The 25,124-nt window shown below is 38.1% G+C and overlaps 2 protein-coding genes across 2 annotated transcripts in view; both read left to right on the top strand.

The window, feature by feature from the left end:
- The window catches only part of plpp4 (phospholipid phosphatase 4), a 60,514-nt gene extending 47,358 nt beyond the window's left edge, over positions 1-13,156 (top strand). The window contains exons 6-7 of the mRNA XM_023327885.1: positions 3,733-3,903; positions 8,167-13,156. Of these exons, the coding sequence (XP_023183653.1) occupies positions 3,733-3,903; positions 8,167-8,375 (380 nt within the window). The 3' untranslated portion in view covers positions 8,376-13,156. The remainder of the gene's footprint in view (positions 1-3,732; positions 3,904-8,166) is intronic.
- A 6,325-nt stretch (positions 13,157-19,481) lies between these two features.
- LOC111606726 (histone-lysine N-methyltransferase pr-set7-like) lies at positions 19,482-23,502 on the top strand. The gene is made up of 7 exons (XM_023327884.1): positions 19,482-20,001; positions 20,359-20,519; positions 20,700-20,892; positions 21,271-21,342; positions 21,739-21,810; positions 22,206-22,277; positions 23,038-23,502. Exons 1-7 carry the CDS (start codon positions 19,885-19,887, stop codon positions 23,086-23,088), a joined length of 738 nt encoding a protein of 245 aa, XP_023183652.1. The 5' UTR covers positions 19,482-19,884; the 3' UTR covers positions 23,089-23,502.
- Positions 23,503-25,124: the final 1,622 nt, after the last annotated feature.

Raw genomic sequence — 25,124 nt, forward strand, 5'->3', positions numbered from 1 at the left:
CCACTAAACCCACTGCACCCTGTAAACAGCACTGAGAGCAAACAGGTCCTGAAACACACCTCACATCCCATTCATATTCATTTCACCATTTCCCTTTGTGCATAAAAACCCAACTGATGGATATACTCTACTAAAAGATGCCATCTTTAGCATTAGCATACTCTTTAATGCTTTAATTAATTGTTTGACCGGATTATTTTTCTGAATCCGCCTCCTTCTTTCACTATTTCATCACCATTTATATTTAATTAGCTGAAGATTTCAACGTCTATCATCATATTATTTCAGTACCAAGAGAGAATTCAGGTCTTTTTGTTTCTGACAGTCAGGACGCACAACAAAGCGGTTTTGATCTAATGCTAATACATATTTTCTGTTGACTCTTTATGTGCTAATAGAAGGATCAGCCTCTGGCACTAAGTGGTCGTTAATATGCAGCTTTTCTGGTGGGAGTTAGCAAAGATATCCCACAGGTCATGATAAAGGTCGAAGATCAGAACAGCAGGGAGAGAATGGCAGAGAACAGAAAGCATAATAATGCACTTTGTTTAGCTTCTCAGTCTTTAGAGTGGCATTAAAACCGACAGCTTTGTCAGAAAGTAACACATTAGAAAAGCATATTAACTAATCTTAGTCTTTTCAGCTATATCAAAATTTGTGAATTTCACAAAAGTGATTCACTTTTTTTGCATCATGTTAGTTTGGTTCTGATTATGGAGATGAAGAGTTAAGTGACAGACAGAAAGACAGGTAAAGGCATCACCTTTACCTTCACTTGATATATATATATTTTATTTGTAACAAAAAAAAGGTGCAATGCGAATCACCTCTGATTATTCTGCTTTCCTGAATTTGTTCTTTGTCTCTCAGGGAGTTTGTTTAAGATGCATGCAGCTGATTTATTATCAAGATGTTTTATGTTGTTGTTCTTCTCTGCTGCTGCCTCTGGAGGACCATCCTGTAGTCGTTCGTAGCTGCCCCTCATTGCGTTACTCATTCACTTAGTTAATTATACACATTTCACATGTAAAAGCTTGTTTATGAGTTTCTTTATGCAAAGTGAGAACAGGATGGATACTTGATGTCCCCACTTGAGCATAATGCATCCCAATTGTTTGGCTAATCCTCCTGATTACTCCCAGTTCCACTGATTGTTCTGGTAAACATATGGACTCTGGATGGTTCTGGAATGAAAAGGAAAGAATTTAACAATGAGCCGGGCTGTTTCTCACTGTTGTCACATTACATTTTTGTTCCCATTCTTCCATCCATCCTTGATTATTTAGGGATGCAGGGGTCTGCTGCCGACTCCACACTTAAATCTACTTTCAATAAACTCTTCACTTTATTTTCTCGTACAGTTATACACCTCATTTGGTAAAATAAACTTTTTCATGTTTTGGTTTTTAACTGAAACTTATTGCATGTTAGTCAAAGCAGCACAGAGAGTATGATGTAATAATATGCTGGAATCTGTAGCTGTAATACATTTTCATGTTTTATTCCAGTTTTATAAAAAGAAATTCTGCAAAGGTTCTTTTGAAAACACAGTATTATGTAAAACTGACTGCTTTGAATTTTGTTCCAACTTGGGCATGTTCAAGAAATACTCCATGGCAACCATTCAGCTGTGCAAAACAGCTGGGTGGACATAGCTCCGCCTGCGAGGCACAGCTCCTTCCCTGCGACTTCTCCACTCAGCTCCTTCAGACTAGCCAGCCACAATTAGCAAACAGCTGGTGGAACTTTTTATCAGCTGAGCTCGTTGTAAGAGTTATTTCTTAGTGAATCACTTGTAAAAATGTTGTGAGGATTTTCTGAAGACGGAGTTTCAGAAAGAGCAGGAGTTTTTAAAGAAACTTCCACAATATGAAGATGTTAAATTACTTTGAAATTGGGTAATTTAATGCCTGGACTTCAAATATGACTTGTGTTAATCATATCTTATATATATAATCATGTTTTTTACAATTTAATGTGACAAAGTTACTTTCTTCTGCAATAAAATGGCACTATGTGAAAAATACATAACACTGCCACTTTAAACGGTTTTTGGAGATGTTTACATTTAAAGGTGAATTTCTTGTTGGAAGTCAAAGTTAAAATGTTAAGTGTGGGACTGAATAAGTTTCCAGGATAATGTAACTCTGTCCTCCCAAAGGACAAATTAAATTGCCTGAGCTTTGTTTAGAGCCAAAAAGACAAATAGTGTGGGCTGCTGCGAGGTTTGGGATGTGAAGGAGTCACCTGAAAGTGAGATGGATGGGCACTGAGGGATACTCCGACTGAGGAACTTTAAAGTAAAGGCTAGTCTCTAAAAAAACATCAGTTAATCTGTGTGGGTTGTAGCTCTCTCCAAACTGAAAAGTGTTAATTAACTTTATCTGCAGCAGGATTTCCATCTTCTTTCCACTCATAAATTATTAGTTCTGTTATTCCTGCTCTTGAGGAATTCAGTCACATAAACTCCCATTTGGTTGCAGGCTGCAGGAAGACATCACCATTTTTAACTGTGAAGTTTAATAAAAAAAATGAACTAGTTCCACTACATGCTGAAATGTCCTTGGGCAAGACACAAATTCCCATGTTGCCCCTGGCAATGAGCTGATGAGAAGTGGATGGATGAAGGAGTGGAAGTGCTACTGGAACAAAGTGATTCATAAATCCTTTATTTTCCTGGAAGAGCAAGCTCTGATGATGATGATGAGGAGGATTAACAAGCCATTTGCCTTAGCATAATGCTAGAGAGCAATTCTCATGTACAAATGAGAAATAGACACATTTGGGTAGATTTTAGCTGAAATATCTCTTCTATAATTTAGGTTTTAGAGACTTACTGTGCCAGCAATAAAATGTAGATTTTTTTTGGATTACAAGACTCAATTTGAAAATTAAGGCACCCATTAAGTTTACATTTCACTCTTATTAACTGCATCACAAATAATAAATGTACTTTTATTCTGAATGGATGAAAATGTTTTGCTTTCAGTGTCAGTCATGTCCGTCACACATTTACATCCAAACTGATTTAATTTTGAATCTTTGTGAGTTCAGTCTGAACAACAGGTTGTGCTAAAGTTGACAGTTTGACTTGGTTTCCCTGCTCTCCTCTCTTTTCTGAGTTCTTGTTCTGTCATATGTTCTGGCCAGCTTGTTAGTTGAGTGACAAATGTGCCAGCTGTTTGCTTTGCTGCAGCATCAAATCGTTTTGCTTCAGCAAAAACTCAAATGGTTCCACTGTTCAGCCTTCAGTTCCCACAATTAGACCACCACTGTTCCTCTTCTACTTCCCAGCAGATGTTGCTTAATGTGCAAGCCTGCTGTCCATTCACATTCATGTAGCACAGAGCTGTGAAATCTCAGTATTGGCTGCCATGTGCAGCGGTGAGCTGCTGGCCAATGTAATTGATTCAATGTTTACAAATCCTTGCATTTGGCACGGTCTTTAAGATCATTTTATGATTTGGTACGCACACTGATTACACCTTCAGTTAGAAACCTGCAGCCTTGGTTTAGGACCAAAGACCTAACATGGTTGCTTCTGTCCTGCTGCTAGATTACCTGCAGTTACCAAAAACACTTTAGTGATTTTAAAAGGTTGTTTTAAAAATATATTTCACCTGCATGCACATGACTTTCCATTGCTAATATACTGAAACATGGTCAATGCTTTGACCTTTTCTGGAACAAAGCTGTTGATCTGCCTGACGTCGGTCTCTTTCTGCCTTCCAGTTGCGTTCTCTGGACTCGGGTTCACCTCCTTCTACTTGGCCGGAAAGCTGCAGTGCTTCACAGATGGTGGCCGGGGTCGCAGCTGGCGTCTTTGTGCCATGGTTCTACCTCTTTACAGCGCCATGATGATTGCACTGTCCAGGACTTGTGACTACAAACACCACTGGCAAGGTCCAGCCAACAACACGGCTTTCATTTTACCTTCACCCGTTATAATGTCTGTGTTTAGACTTTACAGTATCTGCAGTCACATCGCTGTAAGTTGGATTGTTATTTAAAATTATATCAGTAATTACATTTATTACAGAGTGATTTTAAGCATGTTTCTTTAGAGTTAGTATGCTTAATGATGATTAATGGAAATACGAAATTGAGTCACTGTGTTATCTAATTCTTATTAAGACTAAAGATATAATTTTTATGTGTTATAGTTGAGTTTTATTGTGAAAGTAAGGTCACAGGTTCTGGAAGAAGAGTGAGGTTGTTAAAAAGGACCGAGAAAGATGGAGATTGCCGGAAGATATATAATAATAAACTAAAGGAACGACTTGCAAAGGGAGTGGTCAGGAGAGGGCAGTGAAACCAGAACAACGAGAACCTGTGGACTTAAATACTGAGGGATGACTGGAGAAGAACATCAGATGCAGGTGATGAAATCAGGTGATTGGGACACCTGTGGGAGGGAGCAAACCGTCAAGCTGAGGAAAGATGAATAATTAACATAAAGGAGCTGAAATAAAACTCTGAGAAACTACAAAATGAGAGGGAAGGGAACAATAGTGCAGCAACAGAACAGAGAGTAACAGCAAAAAGATCCGAACGTGGGAATTATCTAAGAAACAAAATATATTAAAAAACATCTAATGGCAACACATTACTACCAAAAATAGGAGAAACAAATAGAGGATGGTGAAACATAAAAAAATAAACAAGAAAATAATCCAAACCCAAAGAATATGACATGAGGAGGAATCCTCACAAAACTGAACAAATCAGCACAAGTTTTAAAATGTTACATTTTTTACAATATTTATTCTGGAAAACTAAAAGAATGACCTGAGGGGGACTGGGAGCGAGAACTGCACAAGTGTGTGAGTTTCAGATAGAAAAGAAATAACATGATGACAGCTCCATCACATTGTGTTAATTAGTTTTAGAAAGCCATATGTTCTTGGCAGCAAACCCAACAGCTCTTTTTACAACCTGCCTTTATTTATTTAGAACCAAAACAACACAATTGCATCATTTACAAGAAAGCCCATCATTTTCTGAATCCTCCCTGGATCTATGTTTCCCTCCTGCTCGCACTCCGTCGGCTGGAAGTAAGCTGCAATAGAGCAGTCCATTAAATTTGAGAGTCCCCAATCTGCTGCCAGTGTAAACACAAGCTGGGAGCTCCCATTAGCCCAGATGCTACACTGTGCTTGATGAATATTAATACTCTCACCATCACTAAACTAATCGATTAAATCAAGTCACAGTCTGGTAAATTCAGTTGACAGGAATCAGAAGAACCTCCGGACCACCAGCTCATCCGCTCTGCAGATCCTTTTACCGAAAGTTGATGCAATTTCATGTTTCATTCAACTTCTGTTTTACAGTGCAGATATTAGGGAAGTATAGCTCAAGTTTGATCTATCATCGGCAATACCTGCTTAATATTCATTACAGCAGTGCTATATTTTATGATGTATTGTAGTTAAAATGGGGTCAGCTGTAATACAAACCTGTTCAGCGTCTGACAGAGTACCAGCGACGGCCCGGCCCGAGGTGAGTGAGCCAGCTCGACGATTCATGGCTCTGCCTTTCATGTTGCTTTCATCAACCTCTAAACTTGGCAGTGGTGATGAATGTTCGCTGAAACATTGCAGCCCATACAGCAATGCCTAATTAACCGGGCCCATTCCACGACAGTAGGTGTTATTTATCACCACACTCCTACAGACGAAAAGGGAATCCCTTCATTATAAACAAGTATCTCTTCAGTTAATGCTGCATTTAGTGGCATAATATCAAAACAAAATAAAGGATTTTTCACTTAATTAAAAATACAATTGGAGATGGGGTTTTGAATAGAAGAGTTGGAGATTTTAGATAACATCCTGAAAATCCAATATGGCTGCTTTGCATGTAAGATTTAAGGGCAACACACAACGGTGGCGTCGGGTCAGCAGATGCTTCTTGAACTTGTTCTTTTTAGGCGCAATGAAGCTCCTGAATAGAACATGAACACAAAATCCCACCGAGTTTCTGCTTTACTACAACTGTTTCTACAGTTAATTCTCAATTTAATGCAAAAATACTTCCAATAATTCCAAATGAATGTTGTTTTAAATCATATGATACACATTTATTTAAAAAGTTGTTAAATATGCAGATGATTGTCTGTAGTACCATAAAATTGCACAAATTGAAATTGTAAAAGTAAATATTTACAATTTTCGATAGAGTTTTTGCACTGGGATGAAGTGTTTTGTTTTTTTTGTCCGTATTAAAATTAGTTGATTTATCAAAATTGCAATGGAAATACTTATTTTGCATCAGACGAGTCACATGATCAACAACCAGATGGTGTAAAAACCACGAAGAAGAAGATGACAGGAAGTTGTAGGACGACGGTACAGCATGTTTTTAACAACTTATTGTGTGAACAAACTGATACATGTGTGATTTTAATTGCAAAATTGTGTTTTTCTGACATTAGTGGAAAATTTGACAAAGTTTCGAATACATGCAGGAGATGCAGCTCCTGTTGCCTCTGACTGAAGAAACTCGGTAGTATAACAGTCTGATGAAGAGGATGTTCATGGTTGTCCTCCTTTACTGAATCATCTCCAAAGGTTTTCAGGTCACCGGCTCTAACGCTGAAATTTAACTCTCCAGAACAGACTTATGCAAGACATGCAGCATGTTACAGCAAACACTGAAAGACTGAAGGGTATTGAAGCAGTACAGTCTGCTCTGTCCCTTCTTTTATACGGCTTCACTGCAGTCTGATGTTCAGGTCCATGTTGAGGAATTTGTTCTCCCTTTCTGTGGATTTTTCATTAGTGTTTCTGGTGGTAAAATAATTCAAAATGGCAGAAGACAAATTTTTAATGTTACACCCCTGTTATAACCCTAATAAATATACAACAATAGGAGATTATCAAAGAGAAATTATTTCCTTTAGTGGACACTGTGAAGAAAAGTGATACATACTTTCTTCACCAGTATTTATTTCTGTGTCAGTGCAAATAAATAGATTCCCTAGTCATTGCATAAGGCACACCTTGCTGTAACGTGATTGGAGCCCTTTCACAATTGAATTTAATTCTTTGTGGCATATACTCAACAGGGTGTAAGAAGCAGAGTACAGTGAATCCTCTGTGATGGTCATGAATCCTTTGTGAGCTGACTGAAGTTTTGTAATGTAGTGAATTATTCTGCTGGAAGTAGTCATCAGAACATGGGTGCTAAGTGGCCAGAGATGGTAAAAAGCCCTCTCTTTGAAAATTTCACAGTTGGGGCCTAAAAGGTTGCCAAAAAAATATTCTCACATCATTTCAGCTGCAGCAGTCTGAACTGTTGGCACAAGGCAGCTTTCATCTTATTTACTTCAAATCCTGACCCTTTCTTCTGAATCTCACTGCTGGAATCATAAGTCATTAAACCAGGTAACAGTTTTCCATTTTGGTTCTGCCCAAACCTGATACCCTTCTGTTATTTTAGCCTAATTTTACTGACAGGCTCCTAGTGTGGTCTTCTGCTGCTGTAGTACAGCTGCTTTATAGTTTGAGGTGTTGGGTATTTAGGAACGGTATTCTATTTGTAAAAAAAAAAAAACATTATAATAGCAGGTGTTGGATTTTTTCTAAATTTAAATCAATCAGCCCATTCTCCTCAGACTTCTGATTTCATCAAAGGTCCAGACACCTTTTGCAATCTGGACATTCTGACTTTTTTTAGACCTTTTCTGTAAACCAGTGAGATGACTTCCTGTAGATCAGGTTTTGTTTTCTGGCACTGCAGCCATGCTCAGTTCAATTTTAGCCAGTCTTTTTTTACTGCATCAGGTTGTCTAATTGGATTGTTTTGCTGCCATGTTAACTGGCTGATTTGCTCTTTGTGTAAACAAGCTTTTGGACAGATCTACCTAATAATGTGGCTAGTCATTGAACATTGTTATTAGCTTGTAATTCCAATGCTTGTTAGCCTGAAAAGAGAGCATGGCCATTAAGAAATCCCTCAGGTTTTCAAACCCAAACACAGTTAAGATTGGTTCATTTAATTCCCAGATCTGGATTCTATTTTTAGAGTCTGTTGGTGTTCAGCACAACTAATGTGTTTGTAATCACCTCCCACATAATACCAGTTTTCTAAAGGCACCACCAGAGGTACCTGCACCACAGTTTGAGAACCGTGTCATTAAAACCTGTTTGTGTGACTTTGCAGATGCCTTTGTGGGAGGAGTGATCGGGTTGCTGTTTGCTTACATCAGCTACCGCCAGCACTACCCCCCCTTCCTGCACATGGACTGCCACCTGCCTTACGCCAGCCTGGCTGCTGCCAACAGGGGGCCCCCGCCGGCCCAGGATGACCCGCAGCCCGTCGACAACGCCACCACCCTGCCCATGGAGGGCTTGACCGAGGGGCCAGTATGACTAGTGGCCCCCACTGAGACAGCCTCCTCAACGCCCACCAAGCCGCCAAACCCATCTCCCCATTCCTAGACAATGACTGAATGACTGGCTCTAATATACATTCCACTGGACAAAAAAACCCACTTCTACCATTTCCAAACGTTGATAATTTGTCTTGGTGACATCTACTTTTTTTTTTTTGTCTTGATTTTGCGCAGCAGCCGTTAAAGTTTATATTTAGATGTAAGAGAGGAAAGTCGAGATGTGGAACAACTCCTCTGAGAAAGCAAAGAAAACAACATGCTGCAAACCTGGGGAAACGTCGTGTTTATGGCTGTGAGCGATGAGTCAAATATTTCCACTTTCTGCAGAAAACCTTTGCCTAATGAGAGGCGGGGTTTTAATGTTTTATGCTGCACTAGATTGATTTTTTTGGTGTTGAAGGGTTTGATGTAAACAATCAGTGAGGTAGTCTGAATTCACAGCAACTAAACCATAAAATTACATCATTACCACAAACAGATTATAACGACTAGACTGAGAAATGACATGGCAGTACCAGGAAAACGGAGCTTTTGTCTTAAAACGCAAGGACTTTCAACTAACCTGCTCTGATTTTTATCATTTTTGGTTGCCCATAGCAACATAATGATAAACATAGATCTGATACATCTCCGCAGAGGCAGTGGTACCTGTCAAAATAAAGTTCAATATTCCATTACTTCCCGCTCTCCTGGGCTCACATGACCTGCACATCCTCGCTCTTTTTATTACCCATCTTCCCTCTCCCTGTCCCTCTCTGTCACTCTCTCTTTCTCTCTCTCTAAACCAAATCTTCTTTTTCATACAAGCAGCATTTAGCACATGTTCACAGAGGTTGCACAGGGACATGGACCCTCAATGAGTGCAATCAATTACGAGCAGGTGGGAGTGGGCACGCAGAAGTGCGTCTCGATAGGCACAAACTCCAATCTGATCCTGCATTAATCCTCATTAAGTGAGGTCAGCCTCGGCTGCTTATGAGGATATTAGGAGCGGGCGAGGCAGCTCGCTAACTCCCAGAGCTTGGCAAATAGCTTTTAGCTCACTTCCCCCCTCCCCCCTACGCATACACACACATAGATGATCCAGCCTTAAGCACAAGCTGGGTGATTTTGACATATTATTCAACCATTATAGCTCCATTATTTGTTAACATCCAGAAAGCTTGCTGAAGGAAGATGACACCGAAGATTTAAAGCTTTTTTTCCCTCCTCGGGACGCAGGCTTTATCAGCGGAGAAGGCATCTAACAAGATTATTGCCCCCTCCCCAACTTTTCCATATCATCTACAAACCAATTTGTCGCCTCTTGCGGGCTGTTAGAGATGATGGATCACTTTGTTGCCTTGGTCACTGGCTGTTTTTTGACATTGCGGTGACATTGACGGGAAGGTGCAGTCTTAGTTCACCTCTAACCCAGCTTGGACCCAGAACACGCCTCAGAAAACCACAACAAATATATTCATCTTTGCATAATTGTTTTTTCAGCCATCATTGCACCAGTTTATGACGCCTATGTTTATTTGTCAATGAAAACTAAAGAAGTCTTATCAAAGTTTGGCATAATACTGCATATATAAGATAAAATGTTATTAGTCATATCAAACTACATCTGAAAAAAACTTCTATTTGCATATTACAGACAGCATCTGTGTTATTATTTATTCCATGTAGATGTATCTCAATCTGTAGAAATTTTCTGAAAAAGTTTAATTGTTTATGGAAGTTGGTAGAAATTTTTTTTTGTCATATAGATTAATCACGAAGAAGAATATTTTTGAAAGTTGAATTTCTGTTAATTTTGACCAAATAATACAAATTTTGATACAGAAGAGTTATTTCATGGTTATGTTGTTGCTGTGGTAACCATAGTGAAGAATACTGATTTGAAAAGCAGAGAGGTACTGACACTAAGAGTAAGCTGTGAAGAGTGTTTTATCTATGTAACTATATTAATGGAAAGTTAGGTGGTAGGAAAAAGTGTGGTAAAAGCATTAGAAAAGCTAGGGAGCTTCAAACCTTACAGAGACTTATCCAAGACATGGCATTACCAGCCAGTACTTGTTAAATCATTTTTCAACAAGAGACAATGTCAGAAAACTCCTGGAAAAACACTCCAAAGCAAAGTCTTCGAGGTTGTAGGAAGAGTCCGGCGTGAAGTTTCCTCTGGCGGTGATAATTTGAAGTCCCAACTCAGCTATTAGTGTTGGTCCTCTGAGCTTTATGATGCCCAAAGTCTGTCTGTGGTTTACATTGATATTTTAGTGTCATGTTCCCATCTGCTGGCAAGCTTTATGGAGAAGCTAGTTTTATTCCTAAGAAGGATTTAGCTCCTGTCAACACTGCCAAAAGTTTTAGTAGCTGCATTACGGTAGCATCACTGTGATCCCTGGTGTGGCCAGCAAATCTTCCCCACCGCAAACCTGAGGAGCATCATGAAATAAGCCAGGATGTGCAGATGACCTGAAGGCTGCTGCCATGGCAACCGGGGTTTCCTGAACTGCTCAAATCTAAAAAATAATCAATTTGTGTTATCAAAGATGAAATATATAAATGCAAATTAATCTGGCAGTTCAACTTCTTTAGATTAACTTGCTGGAAAAAATCTTTCCAATGCATTTGTCTTAATAAGAGATAAAAACTATGAATAACTGAGTCAAAGTTTGTCTCCAAGCTGCTAGCGTTCTTCTCTCCATTTCTACCTCATCACATGAAACCTGCTGTCTATATACAGACATGTAATCAAACACTTTTGTTTTTCCTTGGTTGTAAAAGCTTGAACCTTCAGTTCTCATACCCTTTTTACAGGTTTTAAGCTGGTAACTACATGTGTACAAAATGATAATAGATTCTTACAAAGTTTACCCAATTGTGGAAAACATCACACACACAAAACCGAAATATCACCTGAACAAAAGACAGAAAGCAAAGTTAGTACAATACAATGTAAAAAAAATCTTACAATAAAGGAAGCTTGAAGGAAAATGTCTTTAAAATAAATTAAGGCTTTCAAGTTTATGTAGAAAATACAGACATTTTCTTTGTTGGAGTTACAACAATGAGGCAGCTGAGCTCTTGTTGAGTTTTGTGTCTGCAGAGTTTGGTTTGAGCATCTGAGGGATCGGGTAGGAGTGTATGACAGGAGTCGCACACACACCAAGGAGTGATGCTAGGAGTCGCACACACCAAGGAGTGATGCTAGGAGTCGCACACACCAAGGAGTGATGCTAGGAGTCGCACACACCAAGGAGTGATGCTAGGAGTCACACACACCAAGGAGTGATGCTAGGAGTCGCACACACCAAGGAGTGATGCTAGGAGGCACACACACCAAGGAGTGATGCTAGGAGTCACACACACCAAGGAGTGATGCTAGGAGGCACACACACCAAGGAGTGATGCTAGGAGTCACACACACCAAGGAGTGATGCTAGGAGTCACACACACCAAGGAGTGATGCTGGAGCTTCTGCTGCTTCTAATTATGAGTCTTGCTGCTGAGCTTTGGACCAACTCAAGGTCATCAGAGACTTTTTATGGATACATGTGAAAAATGCACAACCGGGTCTATGGGGAAGGTTTGGACCCTCACTCCATCTTTTGATGTCTCGGTGCAATGAGCTGCTGCTTTTAGGCTGTTTATTAAAACAGTCCCAGTTTTATCTACAAGCCCAGAAGAGACTGAAGCTCTACATGACATGTCATCACTCATGATCGTCTTTACTTCCTGTGTGATTTGTTGTCTGTGGGTGCTTTTAAAATGACTTATCTAATTTGAAAAGAAATGATTATGATTTATTCACGTCTCATGCTTTCAATATTTATGGGCTTGGGGTGTGAGAATATGATAATTTTTGCCCTTTAACTGTAATTTGGGACAGATTGATGGTGGAGTGTGAATCAAAACAAGCGTGCCTGTTTAAATGATTTTATGAACCTTTTGCTACATTAAGGTTTCTACTATTAAGCCTCTATCACGTATGCAATCCACTGGCAGCATTTAACTGCAACTGTGTGTGTGCAGAAAGGGTTTCCACTGTGATGCAATTTACAAAATGAAACCTAATGCAGAAAGAAGAGCAGATTGTGAATGGTGCTCGACTCTGAGAGAACTCATGTAACTTCAATGGCACTTTTACCAACTTCAACTTTCAGCCTGAAGATCTGAAGATCTGTTCCTTCAGAGGAAAATCTCCACCTAAAACGCTGGAACAGACGCATCAGTCTAAAATGTGGACTTTGTCAGGTAGTTTGGGGTTTAGGTGATGCAGTATTTATCGCTGAAAAAAAAAGGGATTCAATCTGTTTGTTTCACTTCAAATGATTTGATTCTATTATTTATGATCGATTCTATGTTCAGCTTTAATTTGGTGCTATAGATACTTTTGTAGCAGTGTGTGTCACTTGTTTGAGATGTTGGATGTGTCATTTTGACATGTAAGATCAGTCATTTTCTACTAAGAACGAACAAAAGAATCTTTATTTTACATTATATGCTACCAGTGTTTTTAGCAGTGTACGCTGTGATTTCTCTGTCAGTTGCATTGCCTATACAATGAAAGGATAAAAGTATCTAAAACATATTAAAGAATCATTTAAAAGTACTTTATGATGATTATATGTGTGAAGAAGTGTTTAAAATGGTTTATGGCATGCCGGTTTCATTTGTGAGAAAAGATTTTTCTATGAGTAAGCATGTCAGGCCTTGAGAACTGTGTTTTGCTGTTTGTATACTTTACGTACAATAAAGGACTGCAGATGTGTGAACTTTATCCATAATGCACAGATTTGTTTTTATTATGACTGATGGAGTTCAGAGCTGTTGGGGTTTTGCAAAGGAACCCAAGAGCAGAAAGAGTTTCTTCAATAATGAAATGAAAGGAAAACCCAGAGGGGAATCACAGGTTAGGGAATGATGGAGGAATCCAGCAATGAACAGTGAAAACCAGGGGGATTTTCTACAGGATGATGATAGAGAAGGACAAAGAAATCACCTGGAGGAGATGTAGTACAGCTGTGGGTAGTAGGACACTGAGGGAAAGAGACTGATCAAAACAACGAGAGCTGAACTGAGACTGAGAGGATGAACCACAGTGGGTCGGACCAGCGCAGAGCTGAAGGAACTGAATCTCAGTACACAAGGTATAGAACATGAGAATATGATTAGGAAATGAAGATAAAGGAATGAACTAATCATCCTACTAGCAAAAATGACAATAAAAAAGAACTGAATGTGACAAGACCTAATAAACATAAATGAACAATAAGATCAAAACACAAACACCCAAAGATCATAACAGCAGCTTCCTCCAACAACTGTCCTCTTATAGGTTGATGTACCGCTCAGGAATTTGGGGATTGCTATTTCAGAGAATATGAATAAATGCAGAAAGCAATTAATATTTAGATTTTCTTTAGCTAATAAACATTAAACTTCATCAAACGGTCTTTGTCTCTGAAAGGGTAAACTCCTGGTTTACACACATTTGTTTCATTTCCAAATACTGGCACAGGAATTTAGGCAATGCTTGGAAAAATTAAAAAGAGGAGTTAGAGTGCCAGAAATCAGCTTCATGACAGGACAGGAAAAAGTTCCTCCAGTTTGGCCAAATGTTGTTTCATTTTTGAAATGCAGCTTTTGGCTAAAACGTTCAACTGAGTCTCAGCTCTTCTGCCTGGTCTCAGAGTTGGTCTGAGGCTGGCAGGAAGTACGATGTCCAGCAGTTCCTCTGATTCCACAACCAACTTCTGATCATTACAAATGACTATCTTCATGAAAGATTAAAGGACAAAACAGTAAAAAACTCAGCAACATTTACAGAAGTGGATCTAACTTATTTTCACCCTTTATTAGTTCAGTCCATCAATGTGTCTGATGTCGTCTTTTCTCGGTGTGAAATGGTGACGTGTTTTAATGAATGGTCACTTAGAGAAAAAAGGACGTATTCTTCTCCACCACAGACATACTGTAAGTCAAACATGTATTTTCAAGTTAAGGTCAAACATTGTAAAAAAATGTAAATGTTGAGAAACCATTTAAATATAACCTTGATATTCTTCCCAAGCAGCAGCAGGATGCCTATGAGCAGAAAGAGAAATAAATTATTTGTAATTCAATTTTATTCTAAAGTCACCTCAGTGAAAAACAAAGTGTTTGTGTTAAGATATATATGTTTACTTGATGATTTAGTTGGTAAAAATCAATTTGAATAGAAAATATTATTAGAAACTTACAGCTAAATGTGAATAATCAAGACTAATTATTAACAAAGCATGATAAATTAGATTTCATTTGATTTTATAATCATGTGGTAGCACTGTTGCCATGGAGCCAGAAGGTTCTAGGTTTGAATCCGGGCATTTTCCCCTCAATAACCCGGTCCTCTCACAGTTCAAAGACTGCTCGGTTCATTTGTCTTTTTAATCTTTGTATGTATGTGTATGTAGGTGTGTGTGTGTGTGTGTGTGTGTGTTGGTGTATGTGATTTAGCAGGACATTTTGTCAGAATACACACAACACTAGAAGGACATTTTGAATTAACAGGACAGGAGCGGTGTCCTGCTAATTCTGACAAAAATCTAAAAACGTAGAAAGGTTTCTATTGGTCCATAAACCCCAAAAATGCAAAAAAAAAGAGATGTCCGCTTAATACACATAAACCTGATTTTGTGTATAATCTGTGTATCACCACAGTGCCCCCTATGGCAGGTTTGTGTAATAGCAATACCTCATGAATATTCACACAAGGTCTTATTCTGATTGGTTGTCTGCCGGAAGGTCCTGCTAATGATTACACTGTCCTTCTAATTCATGTGTCGCTATTTACACTGGGGATGAGTTGGCAATATGATTACTCTGTGCTATAAGAGTGAATATTTTATAAAGGTCAGGATCTTTTCCTTAGCTGTGTTTATTTTTAGTTTCTGTCTCTCTGAGTCTCCGTGTTGTCCTGTCTCCCCTTGATTGTTCCCAGGTGTTTCTTGTCTCCTTGATTACCCTCTGTGTATTTAACCCCACCTATGTTCTTTGTTCCTCGTCGGGTCTTTGTCGTGTTTGTCCAGTACCTGTTGTCACTATCTGCGAGCTTCTGCATCCGCTCCTTTGTGCTGCCTGGACTTTGTATGTTTTTGGATTTCTGGACTTCTTTCATTATTAAACCATCTTATTCATCTTACCCTGGGTCTGCTGCCTCTGCCTCACCACCCAAATCATGACAAACCCAACCTTTTGTCCAACCTTGGAATGTATGTGGCACCTAAAAATATACAGAAATTAATATATATTTTGATCAAATATTGTTTATTTAAAACATTATGGTTAATAAATGTGTGAAATAAGTGCATGGATTAAAAGAAATATGAACCATAAGACAGCCATTTTTTCACCAAACTATTTTTGCACTCCACTAATAACATTTTGTTGATTCTGGTCTGCTCTGCGTCCCCAAAACCAAGCATTTTGAAGCAGAATTTATGTCTAGACTTTGACTTTGCCATTCTAACACATAAATATGTTTTGATTTAAACCATTCCATTATAGATCTGGCTTTATGTTTAGGGTCATTGTCCTGCTGGAAGGTGAACCTCCACCACAGCCTCAAGTCTTTTGCAGACTCCAGCAGGTTTTCTTCCAAGATTGCCCTGTATTTGGCTCAATCCATCTTACAATCTTTCCTGTCCCTGAAGAAAAGAAGCACCACCAGAGCATGATGCTGCCACCACCATGTTTGTTAGTGGGGAAGGTGTGTTCAGAGTGATGTACAGTGTCCGTTCTCCGCCACAAATAGTGCTTTGTATTTTTGCCAAAAAGTTCAATTTTGGTCTTGTCTTATCATTTTTGCTGTATCGCAACATGGCTTCTGGCAAACTGCAAATGGGACTTCTTATGGTTTTCTTTATATAATGGCTTTTTTATTGCCACTCTTCCAGAAAACCACATTTGTGCAGTGCATGACTAATAGTTGTACTGTGAACAGATTCCCCCATCTGAGGTGTGGATATCTCTGCATTTGGTCCAGAGCCACCATGGACCTCTTGGTTGCATCTCTGATCAGTGCTCTTCTTATTCAGCCTGTAAGTTTAGGTGGATGGCCTTGTCTTGGTAGGTTCACAGCTGTGCCATGCTCTTTCCATTTCCAGATTATTTGTGGAACAGTACTCTGTGAGATATTCAAAGCTTGGAAAACATGTTTATAGCCTAAGCCTGCTTTAAGCTTCCCCACAACTTTATCCCTGACCTGTCTGATGTGTTCCTTGGACTTGATGATGCTGTTTGCTCCTAAATATTCTCTTAACCAACCTTTGAGGCAGTCATAGAGGAGTTGAATTTTTACTAAGATTAGATTACACACAGGTGGACTCTATTTAGTCATTAGTAGTCATCAGGCAACTTCTGAAGGCAATTGGTTGCACTTAGGGAAAGGGGGTTGAACACTTTTGCACACTGCACTTTTCAGCTTTCATTTGTAAAAAATGTTTTGAATCATGTATAGTTTTGTCTCTACTTCACAAATGTATACCACTTTGTGTTTGTCTTTCCCATAGAATTCTGTAAAAATATGTTTGCGGTTGTAATGTGACAAAATAGAAAGGTTCAAGGGCTATGGACACTTATGCAAGCCACTGTACCTACAATAAGTAAGGCAAGTCCAATGAGAGAAACAAGGTCCAGACAATCAACAGCTATGCATTCACAGTTATCATATAGCCCGCTGGGATGATAAGATGGAAAAGGGAGGAAATTCAGTCCACTGATATAAGAATACAAAAGCTGCTGATGATGCATGGAAAATTGTGCTGCTCAGGTTGTAGCACATTGGAGTAGTTCTGTTCTTTCATTGATAATTTTACTTTTAAACTTTCATTCCTGCCTTTCTGGGGGAAAAATAGCTTTTGTTTGGACAGTTCCTTCTTGTTTTGGATACTGTGTATTTGGACTGATTTTTGGAAATATTTTTCACACTTTGCTATTTGTTATGATGCACAACCATAACAACAGGGTGTTTTACAACAAAGAGTAAACAATACTACCAATGGACAGAAAGACTTAGACTGAAACACAGCACAGAGGTAGTATTCATGGTGGCACATAAGCAGGTGCCTAGCACCAGAGCAATAGCGGCCCTCTATAATACCAAGCAAGATCTTGGGTGCATGGTATGCAGAGTCCCCTGAGACAATCTAGTATCTAAATCCAGGATGTAAGATGGTAGCATGAAAAGAATACATGGAATGCCACAACCAAGTACCCGGAATAGTGTAAAGAAACATCTGAAGGTAATGTAACCTTGAACACACCTCGATAAAATCGAAAATGCCACATATGGTGGTAGAAAATGAACAAACTAAGATCGTGTGGGACTTCCAGATACAGAAAGACAAATGGGAAAAGTAAACCAACTGGACATGGTGATCACTGAGCAGCAGAGCAAAGCAGTTGTAATGATAAAGCTATCCCAAATTATCAGAAGGAACAGAAAAAACTAGAGAAATACCAAAGGCTCATAAAAAGCATCATCCTCCTGGAGCCTGAGAAAAACATTTTCCATATAAGTGGATGACTTATTTTGGGCTGTCTAGTCCACAATACTAAATTTTGCTCTACATGGGGTCTGGTGTCTGCATGTTAGGTCATTATTTTATGACTTAGTGGTGGTGGAAGATTATAACACATTACAGGCTAGACCCAAGATGTTCAGTGTTTATTGTTGTGGTGTAAGTTTACAAAAGTTAGCAACTGTAGAGATTTACAAAGGCGCTAAATATGGTGATTTAAAATGAATAAATATTTTTCTGAAAAAAAAAATGATGTCCACATATCATGTAGAAAGATAATTCTTTGTTTTTGGAATCATTAGGTCCCAATCAGCCCAAATATCGAAGACGAATTAATAATGCATGCCATGCATGATAGGAGGTTAAAAGAGTGAGGAAGGTGATGGCAACAGTAGTGCCTGTGGTCACTGAAACCCTCAGGGTGATAACCCCTAAACTGGAAGAGTGGCTCAAACAAATACCTAGAAATAAATTGGAATGCATGATGCAGAGAAGCACACCCTTGGGAACTGCTAATATACCGTGAAGACCACTCAGACTCCAAGGCCTGTGGTAGAGGACCCAAGCTTTTTTTAATTTAATTTCCCTTTTAGGATCAATAAAGTATTTTTGAATTTGAAAGAAGGGATAACTATTCATGGAGTAATACAGAATTACAAATATAAAAATAAAAAGCATTTATTTAAATAATATTTAAAGTGCCAAAAATATGATTACTTATGTTACTGTTAGCACAAAACTTTAAAAATTGATATTTTGTCATTATCTCAATGTTGCTACTCTGCCTACATGCAGATTAGGTAGTCTAATTTGTCTGTAGGCAGGTACAACAGACAACCATTTTCTGCTGGTGTTGTGTCTGTCATTAGACAACAGTTTTTGTTTTTATGATATAAACTGAACTGCACTGCTGCTGAAATGTGCTATACAAGTAAACTTGATTAATTGATTGAACAGAAATGATTAAAAGAAGTGACTTTCCTTTTAAATGATGAAACATTGCTGGTGGGAGATACCATCTGACTGCTGCCTCCTAATTAAATAAAAATGTATGATAAACTATTTAACTTTGAAATATTGAAGGAAAGTTACAAAATATTACTCAAATAAATTAATTTTCTTGTTCCTGAAAAAAAATCAAACCTTGTATGCTTCCAAAACAAAATGGATTTCTCCTTTTGTTGTACCCCTCCTCCTCTATCAACGTGGTACAGTCCGTCAAGACCAGGTGCAAGCAATTAGTGCTAATAGAACTTCTTTTGCTTGGAGGAAGAGGTAAGACTCATACAGACTCTCTTACGATATGTAACATTGTAATTCTGAAGAATGTTGTAGGTTACTTGATGTTTGGATACACCAAAGCATCTGATTTGCTGCAGTTTAGCTAGTTCTTACCAACCATCTTAGTCAGCATACCAGAGTTTAAAGGGAAGGTGACTCACTCCAGAATTAGACAAAACTGTATTTGGTCATTTTCTGTGTATCAGTGAGTGATATTCTTTCACAAGCACAAATTATCTAGGTAATAATCATTAGTATTAAGATAATGTTTTAATATTTGAAGGTATTGAGAACTTGTCAATAGAAAGTCAATTATGTAATACTGTGTACTTCAATACAGCATTTTCTCATACAATAGCATCAAATCATATTGTGTACAGCAGAGGTGTCAAACTCAAGTTCTTGAGGGCTTGTGTCCAGCAACTTTTAGATGTGTCTGTGATGCCACACGGCTGGATCAAATGGGGTGGTTATCAGCAGGTCATCAACTTGACTGCACTTAGAAGCTAATTCAGTCATATAATTCAGGTATTTTGGACCAGAGGAACATCTAAAAGTTGCAGTACACTGGCCCTCGATGCCTGGAGTTTGACACCCCTGGTGTACAGTGTCATGTTGTTACTCAACAGCACGTTACTCTGATCTTTGCAGGAGATGTCAGCAACAAGGTCTCAGAGAGCAAAAAGAAATCCCAAACATGATGCCAGTTATTATTGCTCCTTAGGTGAAGATAAAGAGGGATTTGATGAAAATACATTAATTCATTTAAAGGTGAGTTGTGACTTTATTATGCACATGATTCCAGAGTTTATTGAAGGATTGCTTTTTTCTTTAATCTTGCGTTTTGACATTTAAACTATTTTTATACCGCACATTATTAATATATATATATATATATATATATATATATATGTAAAGGAGGACTGAGTTTTGAAATTACAAGTACAAAAGAATGAGTGACATTTAGAAGCACCATTCTGTTGACAAACAAATGTTTATGTAATCACAGAAAGACATCAAATTAGATCAATTAAGTGATTTTGAAAAATGTTAATCTCATTTGCTACTGTTTGAAAGATCTGCATTGTTTAAAGTTTATTCTACTTTACTCCTTATGTTTACCTACAGGTCGGGGTGTGTACAGTTGCCGGTGCTTTCAAAAAGGAGATTCTTATTGAGTACAGAGGGGAAGTCATAAGTAGAAAGGAACAAGAAAACCGATTGAAAATTTACCATGATGCACTCGAGGCTTTTATGTTTGATTTCAAGTTCAATGGACAACAGCTTTGGTATGTGACTGTTTTAAGGTTGTTTTTTATTTTATATTTAAACAAAGTGATGTAAACATTTTCAGCTTCATCAGTAAAAGTAGTTTTAGTTGGTGGAGGAATATTCTTCCGACATGCAAACATGCAAAATCCTTTCCCTTGCATGGTATAATTATTCTTATTGCTTACTTAATATTTTAGTGTTGATGCTGCCAGAGAGGATGGATCATTGGGGAGGCTGGTAAATGATGAAGAGATGAACCCAAACAGCAAATTGAAAGTTACAAGGGTGGATGGAAGACCTCATCTTTGTTTATTTGCACTCAAAGATATTGGTCCTGGGGAAGAAATCACTTATGTTTATGGTGATTCTGACTGGCCATGGAGAAGAAAGGTATTGATAAGAGTGAAAATTCTATCACAAGTCATTTTACTAGCATTGAAGACATTTTTGAAGGATATGTCATGTTGTAGTACAGAGTTTCATTATAGTTGAAAACAAGAAGTGATTAGCAGTGCCTAAAAAAAACAGATTTTGGAGAAAGACTTAACCAGACCAATATTTCAACTTGGTTCAGTACTATCCAAAATGCTAGAAACTGTCATATGTAAATTAATTTATTCTAACCTTATATTTATGAACATTTTATAGCAGGAGATATATTTTGCAGTGTCAATACACAAAGGTTCTGGTTAACAATCAGCTGGACAGGTTCATTCAGTAGTAGGTTTAGAAGTACGGACTCATTCAGTGTACATCCCTTCATTTCAGATTTCCAAAGATGAACTGTGTCAGGCTGTTGACGTGGACGCATGCGGATCCTGTTCAACTAACCCTCCAGAGGTAATTTTGGTTTGAAACGACCAACATATTTTCTAAAATAAAGTGATTGAAATGATATTTAGTACTGTTCAAACACACAGGACTTGTGTAATACTTGACATGTAAGCTGCATAAAACGGGAGGACTGAGGTTTGAAATTACAAGTACAGAAGAATTGAAAGTTGCATTTAGAAGCGCCCATACACACAGGTCCTGTGTAATACTCAACATGTAAGGTACCAGAATAAGGAGGACTTAGTTTCGAAATTACAAGTACAAAAGACTGAAAGTTAAATGTAGAAGCGCCCATACACACAGGTCCTGTGTAATACTCAACATGTAATGTGCTGGAATAAGGAGGACTGTTTTCTACATTGGGAACAAACTCATATTCAGTGAGTGTTCTTTACATTTCAGATTTCCAAAGATGAAAGGTGTCAGGCTGGTGACGTGGATGCATGCGGATCCTGTTCAACCAACCCTCCAGAGGTAATTTTGGTGTCCAACAACCAACTTATTTTCTAAAATTAAGTCATTGAAAGGATATTAAGTACTGTTCAAACACACAGGTGTTGTCTAGTATTTGATATGTAAGCTGCATAAAAAGGGAGGACTGAGGTTTGAAATTACAAGTACAAAAGAATGAATGTTACATGTAGAAACGCCCATACACACAGGTCCTGTGTAATACTCATCATGTAAGGTGCCAGAATAAGGAGGACTGAGGTTTGAAATGACAAGTACAGAAGAATGAAAGTGACATGTAGAAACGCCCATACACAGAGGTCCTGTGTAATACTCAACATGTAATGTGGCTGAATAAGGAGGACTGTTTTCTACATTGGGAACAAACTCACATTCAGCAAGTGTTCTTTACATTTCAGATTTCCATAGAAGAACCGTGTCAGGCTGGTCATGTGGATGCGTACAGATCCTGTTCAACCAACCCTCCAGAGGTAATTTTGGTCTCCAACAACCAACTTATTTTCTAAAATAAAGTCATTTAAACAATATTAAGTTCTGTGCAAACCCATAGGTCTTGTGTAATACTTGATATGTAAGTTGCCTAAAAAGGGAGGACAGAGATTTGAAATTACAAGTACATAAGAATAAAAGTCACATGTGAAAACACCCATACACAGAGGTCCTGTGTAATACTCAACATGTAATGTGCTGGAATAGTGAGGACTGTTTTCTACATTGGGAACAAACTCACAATTAGTGAGTGGTCTTTACATTTCAGATTTTCAAAAATGAACTATATCAGGCTGGTGACCTGGATGCATGCAGATCCTGTTTAACCAACCCTCCAGAGGTACTATTGGTCTCCAACGACCAACTTATTTTCTAAAATGAAGTCATTGAAATTATATTAACTACTGTTCAAACGCACAGGTCTTGTGTAATAGTCATCATGTAAGGTGGTGATATCAGGAGGACTGAGTTTTGAAATTGCAAGTACAAAAGAATGAAAGTTACATGTAGAAGTGCACAGACACACAGGTCCTGTGTAATATTCAACATGTAATGTGCAGGAATTAGGAGGACTGTTTTCTACATTGGGAACAGACTTACTGTACATTAAGCGAGTGTTCTTTACTTTTCAGTTGATTAACCCCATAAAGGAGTGTTTTGGACTTCACAGTTTAAGGAACCTACCTACAACAAATAAATGCTCATCCAGACCATTATTTTTTTATATGTTCTTCTTTTCAGCACAATGTAAACACAGAGATGGTAAGGGGAAAGAACTCAACAGAAAACTAAAACGGAAGGACATAGAGCCCCGCAGAAAATGAACACAAATAAAAATTCTGGTAAGTCACCACACCTACACAAGTCAAGAAACACCAATCTACTTAAGCTCAAAAGCACAACTGAAGCATGGTCAAAAGTAATGATCCACACCACTGAAAGGCAATAGGATGACCATTTTCTTCTTTATGCATAATATTTTGAGCAGACATGATCCAATATGTCATCTGGCTTAAATTACCATGCACATACCATATAAAACTGTACCTTGTATTAAAATGATAAACTTTCACATAGTCAATGTTCAGATGCTAGAAAATCTAATTTAGTGATGAGTAATGGGACTGTTTATACTACTTTCTCTATGCCAATCTTAATCTGAAATACATTCACATAGTTATATTTTTTCAAAGTAGCAAAGCACCACAAAACTGTAATAAGCAAAGTAATTGGAATATATCTTTAAATTTGGTTAATTTTAAGATATTCACCAAATTTAAGATGTTAAATTTGGTTAATCTCTGGTTTAAGGAAATCAGAGATATCAATCAATGGGCCTTTGCTGATGCTGCACCTGTACAGAAATGTATTTTGGTGGAATCAGTGAGATGGTTCTGAGTGGGATCTCTTTCACTGGAAAAAAGACTAGGAACCAGCATGAGAAGGAAGAACAAGTCTTTTGGCTTTGGATGGTTCTTCACCAGCTGCTGAGGCCTGTTTGTCAAACAAATGCAATTTTAGATTATGAAAAATATTTGTTTTTCCAGAATTCAGTCAAATAATCAGTCATACATGTTAACAGCAGTATAAGCTGTTTGGCATTTGCAGAAATTAATTTTCATCGGTGCAACCTACATGCTCATTTCTGTAGCTTGTCCCACAAATGTAAGTTCTTTATGAATGCTCATTTGAAAAGGGGAATAAACAGGCATTACATAATTTATAACAAAGAAAAATTAACAATTGGAGTTGGTTTTTAATAATGAATTATTTGTCTTTTTTCTAGCATCTCTGGAAAGTGCTAGGAGAGCAAAAAAGCATCCATGGTCTCCCGTAGAGGTTGCTGCGGTCATGAGGCACTTTGGTGAACACATCAAGAAAGGACAACTGGCCACTATGATAGAATGCCAGCAATGCAAAAAGGCTGAGGATCCTGCTCTAGCTAGTTGTGATATCCAAAACATAAGAGATTTTGTGAGAAATCAGGGTGTAACATTGAAAGTACTTTCAATAAATTAATCCAGTATTTCTACTGATACTATGAGTAAGTTCATCTTGTTCACACAATTTGTTTTATCTTTTTGATTTAACAATAGACCTGTAATTCATTTAATTTTGGCATTCACAGATTTTCCTTTATGTTCACAAATAGAATTGTTGCTCTAGTTCTTAGAGCAGAAGGTGCTGTAAATGCAGTCCACTTTCTGCGTAGTTATATTCCATATTTCCATGTTTGGACTTAATACAAATACATTTCATGTTTGTGTATGCCGTGGTCCTGATAAATAAAGTTGGCCCTGACAATTACTGTTGGTGTCATGGGCGGAGCCAAGCACCTCATTATCGTTTGTCCTTTTAATACAGCATTGGGTCAGGTTCTTGTATTTTGAGTTCTGATGTGTGTATCTACATTTTCAAGTGAGATCTATGTTGTGTAACTCAAACAAGATTTTTGACAACTTAGTAGGTCTTCCTAGCACAAGTGGAAAGGGGTGACTGTTTAGTGTTGCAAAAAACTGGTTTGAAAAAAGTGTCCCTCTAATCCACCAAAACCAGTATGTGTGTGTGTGTGTGTGTGTGTGTGTGTGTGTGTGTGTGTGTGTGTGTGTGTGTGTGTGTGTGTGTGTGTGTGTGTGTGTGTGTGTGTGTGGGTGTGTGTGTGTGTGTGTGTGTGTGTGGTGTGTTATCTGTTCTGTGTGTCTCTGTGATGAACTGGCGACCTGCTCAGGATGAACCCTACCTTTCCTCTCAGTGACTACTGCAGATAGACACCAGTTCCACATGACCCTACAAAGATTAATGGCTGGATGTTCCAACAGCAGTAGTCA

This window comes from Xiphophorus maculatus, chromosome 22 (assembly GCF_002775205.1).
Source record: "Xiphophorus maculatus strain JP 163 A chromosome 22, X_maculatus-5.0-male, whole genome shotgun sequence".
In the NCBI taxonomy this organism is placed as follows: domain Eukaryota; kingdom Metazoa; phylum Chordata; class Actinopteri; order Cyprinodontiformes; family Poeciliidae; genus Xiphophorus; species Xiphophorus maculatus.